Source organism: Macrobrachium rosenbergii, chromosome 10 (assembly GCF_040412425.1).
Source record: "Macrobrachium rosenbergii isolate ZJJX-2024 chromosome 10, ASM4041242v1, whole genome shotgun sequence".
Classification (NCBI taxonomy): domain Eukaryota; kingdom Metazoa; phylum Arthropoda; class Malacostraca; order Decapoda; family Palaemonidae; genus Macrobrachium; species Macrobrachium rosenbergii.
The window spans coordinates 42859020-42877316 of NC_089750.1; the positions used below are offsets into that span (position 1 = coordinate 42859020).

General features: G+C 42.2%; 2 protein-coding genes across 3 annotated transcripts in view; both read right to left on the bottom strand.

Annotated features, from left to right (window-relative positions):
• P5CDh1 (delta-1-Pyrroline-5-carboxylate dehydrogenase 1) overlaps positions 1-4926 on the bottom strand; it is a 196169-nt gene extending 191243 nt beyond the window's left edge. The window contains exon 1 of one of the 2 annotated variants that reach the window (XM_067110189.1): positions 4665-4926. In XM_067110189.1, the coding sequence (XP_066966290.1) occupies positions 4665-4708 (44 nt within the window). In that variant the 5' untranslated portion in view covers positions 4709-4926. Of the gene's footprint in view, positions 1-2713; positions 2940-4664 lie in introns of those variants that run through there. The other variant, XM_067110190.1, reaches the window with a different exon arrangement.
• A 10298-nt stretch (positions 4927-15224) lies between these two features.
• Positions 15225-16481, bottom strand: LOC136842320 (uncharacterized). Its single transcript, XM_067109579.1, has one exon. The coding sequence runs from the start codon at positions 16479-16481 to the stop codon at positions 15225-15227; it is 1257 nt and encodes a 418-aa protein (XP_066965680.1).
• Positions 16482-18297: the final 1816 nt, after the last annotated feature.

Below are 18297 nucleotides of genomic sequence, written 5' to 3' on the forward strand. Positions count from 1 at the left end.
ATATATATATATATATATATATATATATATATATAAATATATATGTATATATAAAAAAATATATATATATATATATATATATATATATATATCATCACATTACCACAGGTGAAAAATAAGAAACGGTTGTAGGTCTGACCGGTTTCGACTTTATTTCCAAGCCATTCGTCAATGGCTTGGAAATAAAGTCGAAACCGGTCAGGACCTACACCTGTTTCTTATTTTTCACCTGTGGTAATGTGATAAATGAATCACGTACAAAAGTGATAATAATCATATATATATATATATATATATATATATATATATATATATATATATATATATATATATATATATATATATATATATATCAATCTTCTAAGATGCCTTGGAAAACCAAAGACAAAACTGGTCCAGTTATCACAATCTGTCTCAAGATGCACTTGGAAAACATGCAAAGACAAAACTGGTCCAGTTAACACACACACACACACACGTTTCATATACATATATATATATATATGTGTGTGTGTGTGTGTGTGTGTGTGTACATACACATACACACATATATACATACATATATATATATATATATATATATATATATATATATATATATATATATAATGTTTAATATTCAAATCGCTCTACCTCGGAAATAATATGTTTGCATATGTAAACCGAAGGAATTATAGTTGATAAGTTCGTCGTCTTACGGGCTCGAGCCACGGAACTCGAGAACTCAGGACGTCCAGTGACGCCTTATCCTATCCGGCTATCAAGAGAGGTATAAGTGATACCGACTCTCGAGTACAAATCGCCGTCGAACGCAGGCATTTGTAATTATCGTCGGTATCAACCCGCCTCCACCATTATTTCCGTTTAGCGCGATTGTAGCACGTAGCCATTTTATGAATTAATTTTTATCACATCGCCGTGATTTATATACAAGCATTAACTACAAAACCTGCGTTCGACGGGGATTTACACGAGAGTCGGTATCAACTTATACCTCTCTTGATAACCGGATAGGATAAGGCGTCACTGGACGTCCTGAGTTCTCGTGTTCCGTGGCTCGAGCCCATGAGACGTCGAACTTCTTATCTACTATAATTCCCCTTCGGTTTAGCCTACAGTACATACACAAACATATTATTTCCGGGGTAGAGCGATTTGGATATTAAACGACATTTGTAGCTTAAGGCTTGTATATAAATCAAGGTGTGATATATATATATATATATATATATATATATATATATATATATATATATATATATATATATATATATATATATACTATACATTACAGAATCAATGCATTATGATTGTCATCTCGGCAAGCTAAAACACCATATAAATATATACAATAAATACATATATTATTACCACTAGAAAATTAGTATTGCCAGCTTTAAGGCAATTTTTATGTTAACAACAGACACTGTAAAAAAAAATTAGTAACACAATTCGTGGAACTTTTATCATAGCAAGGTACTCATTATTTAATATACAGCATAAATATAGGCTACAATATATTAGCTTATAAGTAGTATGTCTCTAAAATGCTATGTGTGGATAAAGCTATTGGGCAACCAAAATACACACCTCACCCCGATCATTATAAGAACAAAGGGTCAGGTGGAACTTGCATGGGAGATAACGCATCCCTGAATTTCTTCTTGAGAAACATTGACAGAACTCATAAGACCCGAAAAGCGTCCCTCGTGCACATGGGAAGGTTCACATTATCTTTTGCGCAGCATCAACGAACACCGAAAACTGATGAAACAATTCTATTAATTTACACGAGCGAGAGCGGTGGATAAAGCGTTCTGCTTAACAACGCTGAACACTCCACCAGATCCTCATCGCCACCACATCCTGAATGATTGGTTGGTTAACAGCCTGTGGCTGAACCTAAGCCATCTATCTCTACGATTACCCGGATCATAAGCCAGAATCTGCCTGAACAATTCCTGAGTCATGACCAACATACTCATAATATTGCCCGACAGAAGAACTCAATTCTGCGCAAAATCCTGTAGCAAACACTTTCGTAATCCATTAAATATATATATATATATATATATATATATATATATATATATATATATATATATATATATATATATATATATATATATATATATATATATATATATATATATATATATATATATATATATATATATAACGATGAAGCGAAGGAACAGTCATCTTATTCATGAAAGTTTACTGGCCAACGTTTTGCGAGATATTTCTAAGTCGAATTTTCAAGGTTGAAACAATTGAAGACACTGTAATAGTACAACTTTAAATGCAAAGCTTATATAATATATATATATATATATATATATATATATATATATATATATATATATATATATATATATATATATATATATATATATACAGTATAATATATATGGTGTGTGAACGCGTGTACAGAGAGGCAAAGTTAAAATCAATAAATTATGCAAAACGGTCGATAGTCGAGTTTGCTGTGGAATTTAATCCTGGATACCAGTGATAAAAAAAATATATATATTCTTACGAAGGCAACTCCGGGCGAAATGAATGGATGTTAAATTTTCCTTAAGAGACCATACACTCAAAGACTTCAACCACTTTCAGAGCTTCAGACGCCCATCGCAAACTCCAAGGCTTTAGAACCAACATATGCACCCCACTATTAAATTACGCAATTCAAAAACTACAACCTACTAACCTTTTTAGATTTGCCTTTACCTTTCAATGAATATGCACATCTTTACATTGAACCTGTCCTTAGTGAATTACAGTCTTTGGCCATAAATAGACCCAACTAACACCAATTTCTTAGAGACGTCACCCACACTTCAGACAACTTGCTTGATCGATATACTTTGAAGTGCCTGACCGAACGACAGAGAAGAATGTACGGGACTAATTCGATCTAGGTACAAGCTATGCTTCTGAAAAATCTTTCGCAAAATACTTCAGACATGCAACACCTCAACTACACTAAAAAAAAAAAAAAAAACAGATGGCAAGATGTTTGCGGAAATCTCCCATGCATACTAAGTTTCTTCTGTTTTCCATACTTTTACTTTCGCCACTTACAGTTGGTAACAGAGTTCTTGAGTTTGTCTCTTTCTCTCACTAAAACCCACTCCCACACACACACACACACACGCGCACACACGCACGTAATGCCGCGCACTGATGCAATAAGGTTTTTGAGATGCCACTGCAAGTGGCAACACCGATGGCACAGTTTCCATCTCTTGCACACTAAGTCATGCATACCTTCAACTAATTTTTTACATCGAAAGTAGTAACACAAACGGATTCGGTTGTGTAATAGTAGAGTGATTATATCAATGCTTGTTGATTTTCTGCACTGTCACAGATTCATTTCGTTTCATCTTCAGGACATACATACATACATACATACATACAACTGTATAAATATATAAATAATATATATATATATATATATATATATATATATATATATATATATATATATATATATATATATATATATATATATATATATTGGGTAAGAAGATACAACGTGTGCATGGTACACGTTTTTACATAACCTACACGCCTCAACACAGTTTACAAGAACAACAGAGATTGAACATTCATGTAATTTACGTAATGGCCAAGGAGGCACCTGTCTAGACTCCATGAATAATTCCGCGTGAGCGAGGAAGGAGACTGAGAATAGAGAGGATATTGTATTCCGGTCATGAACGACGAACCCCAAACCGTTATAAAATCAATTCCTGGGTGGAAAGGAAGAAATTGGTCTCCACAACACATCAAGGTTATTCTTCTGTTTGACTACAATTTTTCAGAGAAGCCGAAGTCTCAAGTAATCGCAAATGCAACTGATTAACACAAAGGTAAGGTGTTACCTTCAATTTCCGATATTGGATGTACAGTGATAGCATGATTCACCATCAGGATTATGTAAGGTTAAAGAAATAACACTGAGGGACCTGCCATCAACTGAGACACAACTAGGCTACTAACCCGACCATAAAGATAGACAAATGATAGTCTTCTTGCGTTTCATAATTTGCTGTTCCGCGTACATTGTCCGTAATCTCACTTACTGACTGTAGAAATAAATATATGCATTCGTACACTATAGGCCATCTCTTAATTTACTACCCGGCTCAATACTCAATTTGAGATAGCAATAAAAATAAACCTGAAACTGCTTCAGTTTACAGGATGCATATTTAATATCCGCCTGGTACATGTCTTCCATCTCAGCAATGACAAGTCCTGTATTTGCAGCACACTAACACGTACCTCGCCACTTTGCACAAAAATCTTAAATCTTTACTTGGAAGTCCTTTTCGCCCATCAAGCACATAGACGGTGAAAGTATGGTGCTGAACTGTTCGTGACAGCAGCATTTTCCTGTTGAAATGTTATTTCTGAAATCTGATTAGGATTTGCTTGAGTTACCCTACTGTTCTTGATAATGGCACAAGAACGATCTCATTTACGGGACGTTTCCCTGGAGAAATCTTCGATAACTCATACAGTAGGTGAAGGTGACAGATGCAATCCTTCCCCTCACGGCCTTTTCCTTGGCTTTCTCGCAGATACCTTCCCTCAGCCTATATGAGAAATCCTTATCTTTAACACTATTTCTTCCTTCACGTGACGCCTACCTTTGCAATGTCGAGATCAACGAGGACCTTGATGTATTTAACATTTTTCTGAACTGTTCCCCACTCCTCCACAACAAACTAGCTTACACAAATGCTGGCTCGTCTCGGTCTCAGCTGCTGCTGGTGTGGTGGTGGTGGTAGTTGTCTGCTGTTATTCTCACCCCCAAGTTTCTATCCCCCTTCCCCATGATACTCCCCTCGACCATCCCATCCCGGGGTAATGAACCCAAAGGAGGGACCCCGGGAAAGCCCTTCCCGTGTCGATGCCGACGGATCGCTGGTGCCAGACACTAACAATGGGACTTTCATACCTTAAACGTTTAATTGTCTTGAAATGGCTGATTTCCTAAAATTCTAAGAAATGGAGATCAATGTTTTACTCCATTTATTTCATAACGTATTTATAAATGTTGGCAATAGATAAAGGATAAAAAGAAATTACTAACTTATTTCAGATAAATGTCATGTAAATGTTTGGTAAACATCGTACATCGGCCCCAACGGCGACTGCGCGCTCATAGTCCGGTGACTGCACTTTCCAGCATTTGCAGAAGTGTCATGTTACTTTTTAAAATATATTTATATATAAGTATGTGTATATTTTAATATTAACCCGTTTTAATACAAATTGACAACAATCTCATTTGAAAAATTCGCCTATACCTATACATCATATTCAAGAACAGTCGAATAATTAGAAGTTAGCTCAAGCAATCGAGTGGAATTTCCCCCCCAAACAGTAACGAAAAATTTCATTTTCTTTCGTACAGAACAAAAATATTCATTTCTGCAACGCAATATAATTACCTAGTTTGGCAATTATTTTGACGTTTGTAATGGTCACCATACGGTCAAACCGTAATAAAGTTGTTATGCAAAGATCAGCTGTATTGTAAAGAGAAATAACAGAAATTACGACTTTAGAGTGTGACATAACGCTGACCGATGTCAAGTATCCTGAGTTGCCGGTTTCTTCAATAAAAATAGATGGTCTATTTCCCTCCGACGAGCCAACGTCACTGTCGGCGGTTGCGTCAATCCTAAATTTTCTACTTGCATGTTCTCAGTTTTACAGGTTTCTTCACATTATTTCCGTATTATGAAAGCAATTTTAAGTCTTATAAACACCTAGTATTTGCTCGTGTTTCCCTATACCTTTTGATGTTCCTGGGTTAAATTGTGAAACTTCCTGAATGTAAGCGCACAAAAATAACAAGATGCCATAAGGACCCTCACGGCTGACCTAGATCATAAATGTATTGTAACGATACAATTGCCACATTACCACAGTAGTTACTCTACTGTCTCCTTTCACATGAAACTTAATGTGTCTAAAGTAAACTTCTCTCACAGTAGCTTCGTTCCAAAACATCCTTTTATGAGGTACCACGAAATTCCATGAATGAACTCATTTCTAAACAAATCTAGTCACCCTCGCGTAAACTGACACTTTAGATTGTAGATATTTCAATGGTATCAAGTTTATAGTGCTCAACTCGACTGAGCCAAGAGGAGTTTTCTGGTGAATACCTACAGTAACAGTGCAAAGATGGTTAAACGTCTGTTTATGTTCATTTAGCTATTCCTTTGGCTTAAGGTAGCAAAGCTTTCATTTTCCGTGGAAGAGTTTATGCGAGCAGTGGAAAAAGTTCAACCGAAAGCTGACGAGCAAGCTTCATTATGCATTTGCTTTTACACACACGTGAAATAAAGCAAAAGCAATGCCGTGTAGATTGTAGTAGGACAACATATTGCTTGAAAGTGATGATTTATGACCTTACAAAATGATAAAGTAATTCCAGAACTGGGTTCTTTTGGCAGTGTGTATAACAACCCGGAGTTGACATTTTAAAAGAAAAGCAAATTCCAAACGTATGATCAGGTCATATTCTACGGCGATGTTTTCAGAACCGTTAATAACCGAATGTAACCTGGAACCGTGCAATCTTAACACCAACACCATTTCACCCACCCCCTTCACCGTTCAATTTGTCTTCTTCTTTTTTAAGTACTCAGGTGCATGTATGTAACATCGGGATAATTGAAAAGTTCCCGAAACTGTCACAAAACTAAATTCAAGAATATTCTTAACGAACGCAATACATTTTTCGTATTAATGCAAAACTCAGAAAATTCTAAGGCTTGTGTGGTTGTTTTACTAAGGTGCAAATGCAGTAGAAAAGGTACTGCGAGACACACAAGGATAACTAATGGCTCCCTTCGGAAATTAAGAAACCAGAAACATCTTCCCTTCTGTGTAACTGTATCAGTCAATATCTGCTACTCTTATAATATATTTCAGTGGTTCTTTTGTCACTAAATAAAAGAATAAGAACGAAATAAATCAGGAATAGTCTTCCGTTTAATCAGTTTTTTTTTTTTTTTACTTTGCAGTTGCATATCTAAAGGAAAATGGTTAAGGGGGCCGTACGTCGTTGGACATCCTCATCTTGGAGAGAGTTTCTTTTTCAAAAAAGCTTATTACTTTTATCAGGTCTTTTTTTTGGGGGGTGGGGGGCAAAACAAAGAATATAAAGCCTGTGTCCAATGGACTGGTATAAGTAAGTGACTGTCGTTTAGAGGGAGCTTTTGAGGGGGGTTGGATGCCAGGCCGTTGACGTATTTAAAAAGCAAAAAAAATTAAGCTCCTATGATTTGGTTCTGAAGCGCGTTTGTGGCTATGAGATTGAACACCTGTTTGGGCTAATAGCTGTCAGGAAGTATGGTAGATTACTTATAACTTGCACCATTTTCTCAAACTTATTCTATCTTTTATTTCCAATTCTTTCGTATTTTACTTTTGCCTGGTGTTACGCATTATTCTCATTCACTTATTAATTAGTACCGTAACAACATACTGAATGATGCACCGGATGTTGCTTGCTCTGCTGAAGCTCTTTTGCAGGGAAAAAAAAACTCCAAACCTGTTTTGGCAAAATTCTAGCATCGCTGAAGACAGATTGGCTAATTAAACAGTAATAATAAATACATGAATAAATAAATATATAAATAATAAATGAATTCGGAATGAGAGTTCAGTGTAACGAAGAAGTATTAGGTATCAAGGTATGTAGCATAGGTACAGGAGGTCATTAGAAAAGTTGTATCCTGAAACCTACTCTCAGTTCCATGGTTATATGACACCTATTATTGAAGGATTAAGCTCCAAAGACACAACGATGCCAAGTGCAGCAGGTTTTTTCTTTTTTTACCTGAATCCCTCACCATCGTATATCTTCACCAATGAAACAGCAAGGCCATAAAAGGCTTCTTCACCAACGAAAAAGCAAGGCCGTAGAAGGCATCTTCACCACTGAACTGAAAATCGAAGGCAGTTGAAGGCTATTTACTGGCTGCATTCTGTATGTTATGTTAGATATTGCACGAAATGAGAATGATTAGTTACTACTGAGTGATGTATGTTCTTTCCGGGCAAAGAGCAAAACTTGGCAATTTGCCTAAGCATCAAATGTAGCACTGTAGCCCTCATTATAGTGTTGTGTGGAGAACCAGATGATTTATTCCCAGCCAATCAGTAATAGTTCACACACTTCACAGGCTAGTACCTCACCCTATGTACTCACCCAGCACTGGCAGACAGATGGCATTTTTGCAGCCGTCTCTCTTATCAAACTGCATCTCACATTCATAACAATGCTGGCAAGTTTGACACTTTCACGGTATGCCATTGTATCAATATGCTTTGCAAAGATGTAAGGACCAATTGTGTCAAATTAGAAGAACTTTCATGCAAGTGCCCCTTTTAAATAAGGGAACCCATATTTCAGCATATCATGTGAACTTACTTGTATGCACATTTGACTTTGTTATGGGAGTGACTTTATTGTCTAACAAGTTCCCTTTCATGAAGGGATGATTAGCATTATTTCCCTTTTTATTATACGCTTTATATAGCATGCTTTTTTGTTTGGGTCAAATCTTGTAACTCAATTTTCGACCTGTTCCCTTCACTCAATGGACTTGAAATTTTGCATAGTTACTTAATCCTGGTGACAATACAACCTTACCTGATCAGTAGGTCTGAATTAATTACATGTATTTACAAGAATTAGAAGAATAAATTGCAGGGAACCATGTACGCTAGGCTTTTGGCACTTTCACATCAGCATCTTTCTGTACCCCTACGTCCATCAATCAGGCTTTATAACTGATGTAATTTTGTCTCATTATTAACTGAGTGACACTTAATTTTGTCTATTGTTAATTCTAACCTGAAAGTGCCAAGAGCCTAGCATACATGGCTCCCTGTAATTTATTCTTCTGATTCTTGTAAATATATGTAATTAATTCAGGCCTGTAATTTCTCAACTGAGACCTTCCGTTACTCAGTTCTCAATTAAATAACCTTTCCTTTTGTATTATGACATGTGGTCCCCCAGTCAGTAGCATCCCAAATAAGGTAAGATTGCAAAATGCAACCACACTCGTAAGAATACTTTTTATTCTTGACGGAAATTGTAACTGATTTATAATTGTAGCTAACGAAATTGAAAGTGATATTCCATAATGTCCTCTCGAGCCAAAGAAGGTTTGAAAAATCTGTAGAGTTATTTACTTATTCTAATGTGTCAAAGAAGGTGTGTGAAAAATCCGAAGAGTTATTCACTTCATACAAATCCTGAGATACTGGGAGAAGTCAATTTTACCCGATTAATACTCTCGATGGTGACGAGTCTATGTTTTTAAAATTTAGCTCCATAAGGAACTTTGTCTTCCCTTATCAAGGAAACTTGCTCGCCAGTATCTTCAAATGCCCTGAGGAGGCGCCACAAATATAGGACCCTTGGCTGGAGGACCTAATGATGGACGATTAGTAACCGCTAAGGCAATGGCAAGGGTAGCTGCTTTGCTAGGGCAATCCTCCCAGAGGACGGAGTGCCCATAGATCATGCAGGTAATGCAATAGATTTTGCTGAAATCCTTTTTAGTGGCTGTGGAAGGTTTATGATGTTGCTTGGATTGATCAGAGGGAGGCATTGCAGCAGCTCTCCCTTTAGATTTGCCCTGGGATTCCAAGTGCCCCTTCCTTTTGCAGTAAGACCATATAGGAGGTGTAGAAGAGGGCCTATTCTTTGGTTGGGCTGGCATTGCAGTGTGACTTGGTGAGAGAATCTTTTGACCTAGCAAGCTGGCGGGAGGGGATAGGTGTTCCAATCATCCACCAAGCGACAGCACTTGGTGAAAGTCTTGGGACATTTCTCACTTAGCTAGGTGGCTAGAGAACTTGGAGCATAATAAAAGAAATCCTCCAGCTGCATGCACTCTAGCAGTTCCTCAAACGTTGTGATGTCAAGGGCTTTCAGCCAACGCTTAACAGCTCGAGTCTTATGATGTGCCCAATCTGTCCAAGTTGACCTGCTTCCTTTGGCTGTCCATGCCAACATCGTCTCCAGCGTTCAAGGAGTGATTTTGTAGGCTTTCATGTCTGCCTTCCTGACCTCTTCGAGGTCACCCTCAGCACTAGTGTCTAAGGGGTGATAGGTGACCAGGCCCTTTCCACCCACGTGTTTCCCAAGGAGCAGGAAGATCTCTGCTTCAGTAGGACAGAAGTTCCCAAAGATGCATTCCATTTGGTCCAACCAAGCTTCTGGCTCATCTTCATTCCACTCCAGGATCACTGAGGTGATACTCAAGAGGTGTGAATAAGGCGTGGCAGGTGGCTGAGTAGCTGGCTGTGATTGGGCCAAGGCTGCTGCATTAGCTTTCCTAGCTTACTCCAACTGGATCTCCTTGTCCCTCAGAGCTAGCTCAAGCTGTCCCTGTTTCTCCTCCTTTGCTTCTCTTTCCTTCTTCTCTTCTTCTCTCTGCTTTCTCTTCCTCTCCTTTTTTGCTTCTCTCTCCTTCCTTTCTTCTCTCTGCTTTCTCTCCCTATCCTCCTTTGCTTCTCTCTCCTTTGTTTCTTCTCTCTGCTGTCGCACCCTCAGTAGTGAGGCATCTAGCTGCTCCTGCACCCATCGGACGAGCTCTCCTCCCAAGATATGTATTGCCAATGAATAAGAAACATCACTTGGAAATAAACTATGTATTCTTTTGTGCCTGTTGTTTAAGCTGGGAAGCGGGCGTTTGTTGTTTTTGGCTGTCAACTTCCCGCCATTCATCAAGGCACGCTTTGCTAAAATGTATTCCTTTAAGTTGTAAATAAAACTTGGAATGTCATGTCATGTTTCTATCAGACTACCTTGTAGTTAGTCCGGTTGATAAAAACACTACAGTGGCGACGAGGGAAGCAGGAAACTACAGGTTTGTTGGAAATAAGTTGGTCTAGCCTAAGTAGCTACTTTGGCAGAATTAGCCTACACTACCGGAGAAGTTACGCTAACTTAGGTCTAGGCTACATTGCAGTTCAGCAGTGTGCTGGCATAATTTTTTTCCTTTTTCCACAACCTATCAAAAGTAAGGTGATGTCCAAATGAATGCCTGAATTTAACCCAGGCAAGCTGGAGTTAGGCTGTTAGTTAGATTTATTTACAATGAACTGTCAATTCAATGAAATTACAGAAGCGGAGGCCAAGAGAGCAATGCTGTTATCGTCTATTGGTGTTGATACTTTTGCTACAATATGTAAGTTAACTGCACCAAGATTGCCTTCTGCTGTACCTTTTGATGAATTAGTGACAGTTTTAAAGTCTCATTTTATTATTAAGCCTAGTTATCATAGAGCTTTATGTGATTTTTTGCAAAGAAAAAGAAGGGGAATGAGACAGTTAAGGGGTATTATGCTGAATTAAAACAGTTAGCCCAGCACTGTGAATTTGGAACAGAATTCAACAGACGTTTGAAAGGGCAATTATTGGTTAGAATAATCCAAGAAGTTTATTTCAAGGTACTGTTAGCTGATCCTGTAAGGTCTCCCCTGAAACCCGTTCTCCTCCGCTCCGTTTTCTGTAAGGGACCTTCCAGCCTTCACCTTAGAGGACTCCACGACCCAAGGTCGTCGGGTCATGGTCATCGGAAGTGTCCTATTGTTGAATTATGTAAATAATAACATATTATTATTTATTGTAACATTTGTCTGGCAGGTCATATACCATGACTTAGATTTTGTTTCTCAAAGTTGTATATACCCAGGTCACACATATATGCAGCAAGCCTTCAGCGAGATAAGGCCGCGGTCATTTTAAGGAAGTCGTGTACATTTTTTTCAATAAATCAGTCTCACTGTTCTGTCATTGTATTTTTGGACAACCTTATATTGGTGACCCAAGAAGTATTTTTCCGAGCCATTAACGGACTAACTCATGGTGCTTAGTTTTGGCTCGGATGAAAACTTCACGCCCCTAACGGACTCAATACGACGCCCACTGGGCATTCGGGCATTCCGACTCTCGTTGGTAGGTCTCCCACACCATTAGCGGACTAATTACGGCGTACACCTTGTATGTTTTGGTGCTCAAGATATCTATAAGGTTTGAACAAAAAACATGGCAGACAGATCCATTACACTCGGTCCCTCGGTAACCGACGCATCAGGAGACAACCCGCCTCACTCGCTCCCACGTGCCTTTACGCCACGGCCGACACCTACCCCCTGCAACCTGTCTGTCTCCCGACTCTTGCCCGTTCCCGCGTCGCGTGCACCAGAGCAACTGAAGGCCTCCCCGACCGTCCGACTGTCCCCTTACACCCGGGACGACCCTGAGGGATGGTTTTACAGGGTAGAAGGGAACTTCCGAGTCGCCGGCCTGACGGATGCCGTCCTACAGGCCGATATTGCCATCAACGCCCTGCCGGAGGAAATCTACAAGAAGGTCGCAACGTGGCTCCGCTCCCAGGGGGACCCAGTAACGTTCCTCCGGCTTAAAGATAAGCTCCTCGAGACCTGATGGACCTCGCCTTCAACCCCAGGAGAGACGGGGACCCCAGGGACATAATGAACGCCATCAACGACCTCCTCCACCTCCCTGAGATGGACATCTACGGCCTGCGGAGACAGGTCGACCTATCAACAGAGATCTTCCTGCGTTAGCTACATCCAGAGGTCCGATCCCAGATCCCGGACCCCTTCAGCCTGCCCCGGGATGTCCTCATCGAGACCGCACACCGCCTGATGGAGGTTGTACGTGCGACCAGGAAGACTACAGCTGCGGTGCCCTCCACCAACGCCATCCTCCTTCAGGAAGTCCCCGAAGATCCCATCTGCGCTGTTGTCAAGAAAAAACCACCCCCCCCACAGCAAAGAGGAGATACCTGGCATTTGTCACTTCCACAAGAAGTTCAGCAAATACACCAAGTTATGCCGGGCCCCCTGCTCATTTGCACATCCAAAAAACGGGCCGGGAGGCGGCCTGCCCAACAGGCCACCCGCACCTACGCAGCAGCAGTACTTCAGGGTTCACGGAAACCCTCATCAGTAGGTTTCTACGTCAGGGGCGCAACCTCCGACAAGATGATGTTGGTGGACACCGGGGCCATCCACTCAGTATTTCCACCCTCAGGAGAAGACCTCTGGCGCCCGCCGGACACAACGACCCACCTGATGGCAGCAAACGGGTTCCCCATCCCCTCCTACGGAACCAGGCCCCTTTCGGTCACAATCCTCGGGAGGGACTTCAACTGGGAGTTCATCATCGCCGACGTGAGAACCCCACTTCTAGGGGCGGACTTCTTTGTCCACTATGACCTAGCAGTAGATGTAGGTCGGAAGTGCCTCATCGATATGAGGACCTGTCAGGCCCTGCCCATATCCACCGGCCCCTGTCAGACCACCCTCTGCTCCGTGGGATTCCACCAGTACGGCAACCTCCTGAAGGAGTTCCCTGGAGTGTTCAAGCCAGAACTCCGCCTGATGCCCGGAACCCCTGCAAAGCATGGTATCTACCATCACATATAGACGAAGGGCCCCCCGGTCTACGCCAAGTTCCGGTGGCTTCCCCAGCAGCACCTTCAGGAGGCGAAGAAGGCCTTCACAGAGATGGAAAGGATGGGGATCTGCAGGAAAGGCCTCCAACCCCTAGGCTTCCCCCCTCCACATGGTGAAGAAGGCCGACGGCACCTGGAGACCCTGTGGGGACTATTGCCATCTGAACATAGTGACAGAGCCAGACCACTACCCCCTGCCGAACATGCAGGACCTGAAATCTTCATTCCACGGGGCCAAAATATTCTCCAAAGTGGACCTCCTGAAGTCCTATTTCCAGGTTCCTGTAGTGCCGGAAGACATCCCGAAGACCGCCATCATTACACCATTCGGATCCTTCGTCTTTGCATTCTCCACCTTCGGGTTGAGGAACGCAGGGGTGACCTTCCAGCGTTTGATGGACAGCATCCTCAGTGACCTGAACTTCTGCGTCTGCTATGTAGACGACATACCCATATTCTCCAGGTCACGGGAGGAACACCTTCAGCACCTGCAGGCCATCCTCAAATGGCTGAATGACAACAGGCTCGTCGTGCGTTTTGACAAATGTACCTTCAGGGTGGAGAAAATCGAATTCCTGGGCCACGAAATCTCCACCAAGGGCGTCCACCCCCTGTCTTCTAAGGTCAGGACCATTGAGAAGTTCCCCGCGCCCACATCAATCAAGGCCTTTCAGGAGTTCCTCGGGATGGTGAACTATTACAGGAGATTCATCCTGGGGGTTGCCCTCACCTTGGCCCCCCTGATGGAGGCCCTGAAGGGACGCCCCAAATCCTTGGTGTGGGGACCAGAACAGGACCAGGCCTTCCACGAAGCGAAGGCATCCCTCGCCAAGGCAGCGACGTTGGCACACCACGACCCCAGTGCCCCTCTGCAGCTGACAACAGACGCCAGCAATGTCGCCTGTGGTGCCGTCCTGGAACAGGTAATCCACGGCATACCCCACCCCTTGGCCTTCTTCAGCAAGAAACTTAGTCCCACCGAGGCACGATACAGCACGTTTGACAGGGCGCTCCTCACCGCTTATGTGGTGGTGAGGCACTTCAAGTTTCTCCTGGAGGGAACGTCCTTCATCCTGTGGACAGACCACCAACCCCTGGTCCACGCCTTCACGAAGGCAGGTGACCCTTGGTCGGCAAGGCAGCAGAGGCATCTGGCAGCATTGGCGGAGTTCTCCTGTTCCATCCGTTACATCCATGGCAAGGGCAATCCTGTAGCAGACACAGGGAGGCGACAAAACCCCCACATGACAAAACCCCCACCACAAAACCTCCACCAACAAAACCCCCATACGACAAAAACCCCATATGACAAAACCCCCATATGACAAAACCTCCCTACGACAAAACCCCCAACAACAAAACCCCTGCCGACAAAAACACCCATATGTTTTCTAGAAGCAGCTGACTGAAATGACTAGCGTATATATAGTATTTTTTTTAAAAATCGTTTATTAAAGAAGATAAGATTATAAAGTAAAAATTTACAGTTTCGTAATATTTATTACACAAAACATATAGGAAGTCAGAATTTATATATTCTAATATTTTTTGCTACACCATTAAGAAATTCTTCGATGTCCTTCTTACCATTACTAAAATCAAGACAAAGATTTTGCAATCACGATTGCAATTTTACAGTTTTTCTCTTAATTTTCTTACGAAGAGGTTCTCCGATGGCATTCAAGTTTGAACCATCAGTGCATCTTTGTTCAGAGCTTCAATTGCAACCCAAACTGTGGGATGACTATAACCAACCAGGTATTTAAAAGTATTGTTCCAAGTTTCACACTGGTTATTTGTACGGTCTTTGCCACTAACTGTTGCTTCATACACGCTCCATTTTTCAGGAGGAAATAATGGTGGAATTTGTCTTGCACGACGCTTAGTACCTGTCACATACGTCGAATCAAAATATGCCAACAGAGGTTCAAGATGGCTAGGCCAGTTCAATTTAAGGAAATTCATGCCATCTATGATTCTATCAGATGGAAGAAAAGCAAGTCCGTCAATCATACCACAAAAATGTCTTGTAGATTCATCTTCCTTGTAGATACTGCTCAGTCCTATGCTTTGTAGTTTCCGCCATGTATTCTGTGTTAAATAGTAAAAACATGTTTTCGTATGGATTTGAGGTCCCAGTACATTTTCTATACCATTCAAAAGTGATTTTTCAAAATCGGTCATAGTAGTATCAGGATTCATGTGTAACCCTAGTTCCTCTCCTTTATCTAGAACTGTTGTAAGAAATTCTTGATAGATTTCCTGTGATCTGCCGGAAAGGAAACCATACACACAGCTTATTGCTGAATCATGGAGAGGAGCTCTAATAACAAATAGCTGTTCAAATAACACAGGAGCCGATGTAAAGGTTCCATCCATATACCAGGTATGTGCCTTAGCTAAATGGTCCATCGCATCTCTTGTTGCAAATATAATGATTCGATTATTGGCTTCAGCACCATTATCATGAAGAAGAAAAGGCACAGAATGTTCTCCTCTTGTCATAGCCCATTCACCCAAAATCTTCAAGTCCTTCAACGATTCGGGATCCTTAGGGCGTCCTTCTTGGTGTTTTCTTTGAACATATCTTTTAACTGTATTTATATTTCCCATGGCAATTCTTCCGTCCTGAGTCATACTCTCCAACGAATCCGCTACAATGCGACTAGTATTTCCTCTAGTTGATTTGGCCTGTTGATAGAGGGTTGTATGCACTTTTGCTGCTTCCACTGATCCTTCATCTCCCACATGATTATGATCAATAATTGAAATGACGTCTGATATTGCTAAATTTGTTGTTATTTTTCCATTACATCCAAACGCTGATCTTCTGGAACATTCCCACCTCATCGCAGTAGCACTGGTGGATTTTTTAGTATACATATAACCTTTATAGCACAGTTTCTCTCCACCTTTATTATTACGGATGACTTCCATGATGAGCAAAGGAGTACAGAAAAAATTATTTCCACTCAAACTAAAGCTCCATCTTAAGAAAAAAAAAAGTCATTTTGTAAAAATTGTAAATAACTAGCAAAGGAGTATTGTCAATACAAATTTGTTGATAGTTTGCTAGTTAACAGACGAAAACAGTGAAAGCTTTCCTTGTAACCACTGTACATAACTTATCGAATAACAATAGGTAATTTACTAATTTGTCGCCTCTCTCTCTCTCTCTCTCTCTCTCTCTCTCTCTCTCTCTCTCTATATATATATATATATATATATATATATATATATATATATATATATATATATTAACTATCTGCATATTTCATTATTCGTGTGGGTTTTTGGTCGTGTGGGGGTTTTGTCGTGTGGGGTTTTTGTCGTGTGGGGTTTTGTCGTGCAGGGGTTCAGGTGTGCTGACTCTCGTCGGCAAATCACCAGCGTTTTTAGCGGGCCCACACGGAGCACTTTGAGTGCGTATTGACGGGGTTTTTGTCACTCCAATTAAGAGGGCGATAGTGTTTATGGACGTAGACATTCCCTCTCACATACAGTTAACCGCGAACTTCATGGACTCAGATACCTCCCTCGAGCACATCCTGCCCGCCCCCCCCGCGCCAAGAATCATGCGCTCCTCCATGCCGCTACCTGCGCCCTGAGCGCTGCCTACCCCGACAGAACAGACTAAATCCGCCCTTGCCATAAAGCTGCCGCCCTTCACACACAGCAACCCATCATCATGGCTCTGCAGGGTTGAGGGACAGTTCAGACTGGCGGGACTCACAGACGAGGTGCTGCAAGCTGATGCCATGATCAACACCCTACCAGAGACTCTACAGAAACTCGTCCCCTGTCTGCTGCACATCCCGTCACCTACCAGCATCTAAAAACCTCTCATCGAGACCTGCCCCTGCCATCTCCCATGAGGGCCACCCTGCGCCTTGACCTCGCCTACAACCCACGGCATGACCAGAACATCCTGGAGACTTAAATGAGCTCCTCCTGGAGGTCTGAACCCAGATCCTCGACCCTTCACACCATGCTGCAAGACCCATCAGGACAGTGGCTGACTGACTCCGCAAAGGCAGCAGCGAAGGGCATCCATTCCTGCACACCCCAACAGTTCCCTCCAGCTGAGGATAGTGCTGAGGAGATAAGAATCACCAGAAGGCAGCCAGCATACCACCACAAGAAAAACCCACCGAGCCTTGCTAAACCACCAGCGTGGCAAGTGACACCTGGAACTGCCAACCCCCTGCTCTTTCGCCCCCAAAAAAACCTCTCCAACAGAACAGGCCTCCATGGCAGAGAGGAACCCAGGAGCCCAAAACCATTAGGCTTCTACGTCCGTGACACTGGCTCCAGCAGGATGATGTTTGTCGACAGCGGGGCCGTTTGATCAGTGTTTCTGCCATCCAGGGAGGACTGCAAATGCCTGTCGGACCCAGCTGCCTTCCTGACGGCCACCAACGGGTCCCCCATCCTCTCCTACGGCGCCAGGCTCCTGTTGATCTCCATCCTTGGCCAGAGATATACGTGGAACTTCATCGTTGCAGACGTGAGGACCCCACTGCTGGGCGCGGATTTCCTCGCCCATTTCGGGCTGGCAGTCGACGTCGGTCACAAGCGTCTCTTAGACACAGACTCCTGCTAGTCCCTCCCCCTGGCACCAGGACCCAGCATGCCTACCATCTGCTCCGTCGCCCCACACCAGCACGCCCAGCTGCTGAAGGAGTTCCACGATGTTTTCAAGCCCGAACTGCACCAGGTGCCTGGGGCCCCAGCAAAGCACGGAATCTACCAC